The sequence below is a fragment of the Rissa tridactyla genome, chromosome 1, assembly GCF_028500815.1.
Source record: "Rissa tridactyla isolate bRisTri1 chromosome 1, bRisTri1.patW.cur.20221130, whole genome shotgun sequence".
Classification (NCBI taxonomy): domain Eukaryota; kingdom Metazoa; phylum Chordata; class Aves; order Charadriiformes; family Laridae; genus Rissa; species Rissa tridactyla.
This window is the reverse complement of record NC_071466.1, coordinates 166,258,536-166,265,829: the sequence shown is the minus strand read 5'-3', so window position 1 is coordinate 166,265,829 and position 7,294 is coordinate 166,258,536. Positions and strand designations below refer to the sequence as shown.

At 49.6% G+C, this 7,294-nt stretch overlaps 1 protein-coding gene across 3 annotated transcripts; it reads left to right on the top strand.

Moving 5' to 3' along the window:
* The first annotated feature begins 283 nt into the window (after window positions 1–283).
* Window positions 284–6,518, top strand: MGP (matrix Gla protein). Of its 3 annotated transcripts, none has more exons than XM_054189315.1 (5): window positions 284–362; window positions 2,966–3,116; window positions 3,892–3,927; window positions 5,184–5,259; window positions 6,143–6,518. In XM_054189315.1, exons 2-5 carry the CDS (start codon window positions 3,056–3,058, stop codon window positions 6,279–6,281), a joined length of 312 nt encoding a protein of 103 aa, XP_054045290.1. In that variant the 5' UTR covers window positions 284–362; window positions 2,966–3,055; the 3' UTR covers window positions 6,282–6,518. The 3 variants fall into 3 exon arrangements, with proteins under 3 accessions (XP_054045290.1, XP_054045288.1, XP_054045289.1); XM_054189313.1 differs by having other exon boundaries at window positions 5,169–5,259; XM_054189314.1 differs by lacking the exon at window positions 284–362 and adding an exon at window positions 2,034–2,130 and having other exon boundaries at window positions 5,169–5,259.
* The last annotated feature ends 776 nt before the right edge of the window (window positions 6,519–7,294 follow it).

Here is a 7,294-nt window from a genome sequence, read left to right as displayed (position 1 = left end):
TACTGCAAAGAGGGAGACTGGAGCTTGTGCTCAGACCTCTACCCACTCACTGCTCCTGGGCACAGAAAGGCAGCCAGGACGTGGCTGTGCCCCGACTAGCCCCTGGTGTCTGCTGTGGCTCTCTCTCCCTCCTGGCTCAGTTCCTTGGGGTTGTTGGTTTCCTGGCTCTGGGCAGAAGGTGTTTTTTGACGGAGAAGGTGGTAGCCTGGGGGTGGATCGTGAGTGGGAGACAGAAGAGGGGAGGAGTCACCGAATCAATGCTAATAAATAAAAGGCCCCTCTTCTTCAGTCCAGGGTCCAGGACGCCGGGAGAGCTGCCCCCTCAGACAGGAGCTGCAGGCTGGCGGGGAAGTGACGGCTTAGTGAGTATGCGGAGACCGCTTTGCTTTTCCTGGACGGCTGCTCGCTATTAATGCCTTGCTGGTGCTTCACAGCTGCAAAATGTTAGGAGTGGTTGCTATGGCGTGTGTAACGTTGTGGTTCTCCACTCCAGCAGGAGAGGCAGGTCAGAGGGCTGTTTTTCTGGTCTCCCCTTTTTTTGGGGGATTTCGGAGATTTCCTTGGCATTTGCAGGCAATTCATCTTAGCTCCTCTTTCTGTGTTTCTAACCAGTGGATGCTGCTAGAAAGCAAGGGGATTGGGGCTCACTGTGCTGTAGTGTGTTACCTCTGGGGCAGCCCACTGATTCTGGGGAGGGGAGATGTGTGCTGGAGAAGTACGGAGTGCAGGGGGAGTAGAAAGGAGATGTACTTTTGCAAGGGAAAGTGTTCCCCAAAGGAGATTTGTTGGTATAGGGCTGTGTAGCCGGTGTGTTCTTTCATCCCTTGGAAAATGCATTGCCTCTGTGGTGAAAAATGAAACGTTTGGGTTAAAGTGGTGTTTGTGGCTCTTCTGTGGTTGATGGCAGGGGATGCTCCAGGCATTCTGGGATCAGAGTGCTCTGAAATGGGAGCAGAGTCTTCCAGGGAGCAGAGAGCACTGCCCGGAGTGAATATAGATAAATAAAGAGGGTTTGGCTGTAAAGTGTGTTGGAGTTTCCTGCTGTGCAGCCTTACCTTCATTCCAAAGTACTCACAGCATCTTCCTCTCTGTGCCCCACTGCTTTCCCTCTGGGCTCTCTCTCTCCTCCAGCCTCTCCCTCAGGCCTCCCTGTCTTGGCAGCTCCCAGAGTGTACAAAACATTCAGGAAACCTATGAAATCCACATTCAATACTAACTCCAAAACTGTGGGCTCTAAGGAATGCAAGCAATCCCAGAGCAGAGAATTCCCTTAGAGAGCCTGGAGTGGCGGGGCACAGGCACAGAGGGACAGCAGAAAAGTCTCATTTCTTCTCTGCCCTTGTGTCAACAGCAGACTTCTGGCTTTTGCCCCAGCACAACCTCCTCACCTCAGGCTGAGCACTGAACAGGCAGGACGTGGATGGTATGGGGGGCATTGATGGTGCAGGACTGAGCTGCTCTCAGCATGTGGTGGGATAATGGGGAAGAAAAACAATTCTTTCTCTTTGGTCTGAAGTTGAAGGCCCTGCTCAGTTTCTTTTCCAGAGACCACAGGCTTCAGGCAAGGGCCATGAGTTTGTCATTGAAAGGGTAAGTTGTAAAGCCCAGAATAATCTTGTTCCACTGAAGTTTCACTCTCCGCTGGGAAAGTGTTAGGCTCTGGCTAGCTGTCCCTGTAGTTCTTGGCTGTGTCACCTGCAGCATGGCTTCCCAGACTGGCCCCTGCAGGTGCCAGCAGTGACAACACCTCACTGGCTTGGGGGCAATGGTCTGCACCCAGAGTGCATTCAGCCTGCACCCGGTTAGTGAGAAATCCTGATGCCTGCATGTATGCATGGACAAAACAGTCCCAAAAAAGGCGGTCACCACAGCTTGAATCAGACATAACAATGATTACTGTGCCCTAGGCTCATCCCCAGGCAGCGTGCATGGTCCCAGCCCCACCACTGCCATGAGAGAGGTCTGGCAGGCACCAGCACCTTCCCTCCCTGCCTTGCCTCTAGCAAACTACTTCCCTTTGCTTTTCACCCAGCAGGTGTACCACAGAACTGGAGAGGGGAACGCCCCATCTTTTGTCCATCACTGCTGTCCATGACATTGGTCCCAGACAAGCTCTTTGGGTGCTAGGAGGTGAGGCTCCTAGAGACTGGTCTGGGAGATGCATCTCAGCTGAAAAGCCTTGCATTGACATCTGACTTTGGTGCCCAGTGAGGCCAGGACCAAAGAGGCAGCAGTCCTGAAATATACGGTTACCTCTTCCCCCACCAAGATGTTGTTCCTTGGGCTGGAAGAGTAGTGTAGGGGCAGGACCACAGTGAGGACCTGCAGGGATAGCATTCTGGGTGGTGCTGTCATCTCAAGGCAAAAATTGTGATCCCTCCAGCAGAAGGAATCCTTCTAGGTTGCTGCTTGTCACTCCTGGAGCAGTAAAAAGGAGAGGGGAAGGGGCAGTAGGGTTGAATTCCTCCTCTGATGACTGTCCAGCTGGAGGGAGGGGGGTCAAGTGGAGAGGGACTATTTGAAGCCTCATTCTCCATGTCTCCATCGGCAAAGCTTACAGAACCGTCTGGGCTGGGTGTATCCAGACAGAGGATGGTGAGGGCAAAGAGGGCAGATCAGAAGAAAAATTAGAAAGGCAAACATTTACATTTGGGATCAGCACACACCTCTCCCTCCGGGCCCGTGGCAGCCCCTGAAATTCCTTCCACTTGTGCAGGCCAGCTTTTCTGAGCATGGAGTGCTAGTGACATGCTTGCCTGTGAATTATGGCCCCCAGCCCTGAACTGGGAGAGGAAGGGGGCATGCCCCCTCCTTCCCGAAACTTGGCTCAATCTGCTAATAGAGGATGTTTTGTAATGGCTCCATAAAGAGTGTGTACCAGCCAGCCGTCGCCTTCCCCAGGCTCTTTCATGGGCCCCCTCCTGGCTCTGTTTTCATAACAAACATTCCACTGCTAATTTTGCAGGCAGCCCAGGCTCTCCAGCTGCCCTCAGTGGGAAGAGAACAAGACACTGCGAGAGAGACAGAGTGAGAGATTCCTCCCTGCGCTGGCACCATGCGCACTCTCATCATCCTGACGCTCCTGGCTGTCTTGGTGATGGCTGCTACTTGCTATGGTAGGTGACCTTTTTTACCGGGCAGAGTGATAACTCCAAACCTGCAGACATCTTTGGGTCTGTTCAGATGTTTTTTATTCAACTTTGTGTCTTCTTTCCCCTTAATTTGACCTCTTGCCTGCTTTCCTGCCCGTGTGTCAGGTCCTCCTAGCCCTGCTCCAGGGCTGTCAGCTTCAGTCATTGTAGTTTGTGGCCCAGGGTGCTTCAGCCCCTTCCTCTCTGTTCCAGCTCACCTCACAGACTGCTTCTCTTTCTGCCCCTCTGTTATCTGCACTACGAGTTCGTATTCTTAATTCTTCCTTGTTAATGGGGAGGTTTCCCTTTCTCCTTTTGTAATATCAGCCCCCTTTTCCTGTGAGGCACACGGTTCCGTAGTGATGGAATTAAGATGCTGTTTCCTGCAAGAGTCAAGCACATCTCACTGTGCTAATCCATCCCCTGAGCACACACGCAGGCTTTGAAGGTAAGCAGGTACCATATCCACTGTAGTGTCAGGAACATGAAGGTGAGAATCACACACTGGAAGACCAAGCACGAGCCTGGAAGTCCTGGCTAAGACATGGGGTAGCTCCGTTCTAAACTCCTGAACACCCTAAACTCCATATAAATGCTAGGTCACACCACTGATGCCTTTCTCTTCCTTTTAAACGAGTGCCTTAAAACCTGGCTTCTCTTATTTGTGTGTGTTCTATTGATCTGTGGTGTGTGAAAAACTGAATCCCATCAATACAGTGTTTCAGTGTCTTACCGCGTGTTTTATTCTTCCTTTCCCCAGAGTCCCGTGAGAGCATGGAATCCCACGAGTATCTCAGTAAGAGACTGCTTTACTATTTTCTTGAATTTGAAGTGTGCTACAGACATCTCCAAGAGCATTTCCTTGTACTTTACTGTAGGGATTAAAAAGGCAGAACCACTCTGCCCAGCGAATTTAAATTTACTGGCTGATGGATGAAAAAGGTTGAAAAGGGTGAAAAAAAGATGAAAAAAAAGGGATAAAAAAAGGATGAAAAAAGATGATTTTTCAGGATGAAAAGGGAGAGAGCTAAAAAAAGACTTCACATGTTTGGGCACAAGTGCATACTACTGTTTTGCAAAGAATATAATGAGAATTGGAAAACAAAGAGTCATGATCTTAGGTCCCTTGTGCGTGCACCTAAAACAGGTTAAGTGACACTAGAAAAGGACACTGCTCAAAAAGCTCTGGGATGAGCATGGAAAGAGGTACTGCAGAAGCCAGTGACATCATTTGTTTTCCCCAAAGGACAGTGAGAGCCTTACCTTCAGCACCTCGGAAGAAGCAGGTGGGACGTGTGGGCAGGAGGGATCCTTTGGCTGGAAGAGAGAGTTAGTGTCACAGGAAAAGCATGAAAGGGTAGAGAGCTTCGCTCTGGAACAAACAATATCCTGGAGAGGTTAGAGAACAGATGGATCCGAACTAAAAAGAAATTAGACCATCTGGGAAAAGGACTTCACAAAGCAGCTAGTCAGAAGCACAAAGGCACATGTTGGAGACAATACCAAAGATACCCACAGTCTCCTGAACTCTGCAATAGGACTGTGACATTTCTCAAAAAGGACAGAAGGGACCTTCAGGCACCTCAGTCCAAAATTGCCACAGAGACTGCTCAGTGACCGCCTAACCTTGGAGGCAGATAGACTTGCTCAGGCCCTTCCTGGTTTTACCTGTAATTTCACGGTTCTGCTAATTCTGCTGAGCGTGCCCAGGCCTCCCATGGTCTGTGCAGCTTGGCACATACCTCTTGGCCAAGCTCCACTCACTCAGAGGGGCTGTGGCAGCAAAATCACAGTAGCTTTAACCCGGGTGACTTGAGTAACAGCAGAGCAAGAGCAGCACGTGCACTTCCATACAGGCTGCACAAGCCAGAGGGGGAGCCTGGGCACGAACCGGTGGGGTGGGCAGCAGGGAATTTTAAAAGGTCCTGGGTTTCACTGTGCCTGGGAGGGCGGGCAAGGAGGCTGTTATAAATGTGGAAGCTAGCTTTTGTTGAAATCTGGACTTGAAAAAGTGTCTATCTATCTACTCTGAACAAGCCCTTGCCTTCCCAGATCCCTTCCTCAACAGGCGAAGGGCCAATGGCTTCATACAAGCTGACAGGAACCATGGAGCCATCCCTTGGAGCAGGTATGTTATAGCCTCAGGACACTGAGGATGGGAGTGCGGAGAGGTCTCTCCTTGCCAGGCATTGGCTGGTGCCAGGGGAGGAAGCCATTATGACTTCTGAGAAGTCCTCTCTCGGTGTGAGGTGCCCATGAAGTCCTCAACCCTGGGAGAAACCAGAACTCAGATAGCAGAGAGCAAGTCCTTGCATTTGAGGACATGCATATGCTGGGATGACTCTGCTTAATTTTTTGTAAGGTAACACCAACAGAAGGAGAAGCAATCAGAGTGGGATTGCCAAAAAAGGAGCTCAGTTTGAGATCTTGTTCTAGTCCTCAGCTCTCATGCAGAATTTGTATGACCTTTTCTAAATCACAGGGCCATCTGGGAGCCTCCTTGCCTCATCTGTAAAAAGCAGATATAGACAGTTTCATGCCTCATGCAGGGCTTGTGATAATAAAGGCTGAAGCACAGAAATCATCTCCTAGTGAGGTGTCAAGGCAAACCTTCTCCACAGTAGCAGGTGGCCCCTTTGCAGGATGTTTCAGGTCTTTGTTCCATGCGTGGCTTTGGGAAAGAGCAAAAGAGCTGAAGGCAGCAAGCCTGGGGGGCTGCGGAAGGAGGACTCTTCCTGAAGTTGAGGCAGAAACCATCCCTCTTTCCCCATCGTCCTACTTAGTCCCGAAATAAAAGGTTACCTGGGGAGGCAAAATGCTCTTGTTGTAGTCGTGTCGGTCCCCTGGGTGGGGTGAACGCAGAAGCTGGTATGCTAATGTCTTGGTAGCTGGATGATGGACTCGGGCGATGGACCCTTAATCCTGGTGGGGGATTGTGGGGCAGGAAAAAAGGGCTGTAGACAGATATTTAAGTTGCCAGCACTTACCACTCCTCTCTCCTACTTTTGCAGGATCAGGGACCGTAACAAGGGGCCTCAGGAACACCAGAGGGAGATCTGCGAGGACTACTACCCCTGTGAACTGTACGCTTTTAACCATGGCTATGCTGCTGCTTACAAGCACTATTTTGGGAGGAGGAGGACTAAGTAAAGGATGACCTGTCCCCATCCTGGGGCCTGGAGCCCAGGGTATCCTCCTCAAAAATGCAATGGCTCTGAAACATATTCAGTTGCTTGTGTCCCTGTATGTTATCCTGCCTGCTGCTTCTCTCCCATGTAGCCATGGATTCCTACACTGTGTTAACTAGTGCTGAGCTGATGTAGCAGAGATCAGAGAGAGTTCAGGATGTGGGTGTTTACTACACAATAAATGGCTGGTTTGATACTATCTTCTCATGAGTCACAGTGTTTTGGGGGGTGGGGTGGTGGGGTGTGCAGATTTCCACGAAGAACCTGAGTTCGTTTATCATATAATCTGGTGCAGATTATGGAAAAAAGTCACTACCTTGCAATCATACAAGTTTGAAAGGAACTACAATGTCCGTAAATGGCTTCTTTTAGAGGTCACAGGCAAATTTCAGTTCCCAGTCTTAAGACATCTTAAAATGGCATGGTGTTCAGAAAGCAGGGCGAGAAACACTTTTTGCAAATTAAATCTATAGTATCTTTCCTCAGTTAGGGAAACAAAATTTAGAAGGTGCCTGTTTAATATTAAAAACAAAGTTAGGGCAAGAGTTAGTGACAGAAAATGCCTGTAAGTTGCATCTTGTCTATCCAGCTACCCTCAGGTCCTGATGTAGGGTGCTCCTGTAGAAAGGAGTGTGTGATCTGGACTTTACTCATAGTTCCTTTTGGAATCTCCTTTCATGCAGTTATCTTCCACTTGGAATGATTCTAGTAGTGCTAGAAAGATGCAGAAACTAAATGTGAAAAGGCCCTCCAGGTGGTAAATAAAAAAAAATAAAAGAAACCCAGTGTTTGGGGTTAAGCCCAACTTTGTTCACCTAGAACAATTTTATTTTATGGTTCATAACTCATTCAAAATCAAGACGTGGCCTGACCCTGTACACCGGTTGCTGAGCACCTCTCAGCCCATTGAGGAGTGAGTGTCACTGCTGTGGGGGTGTCACCAGCACTGGCACCAGGGCACCTCGCAGAGCCTGT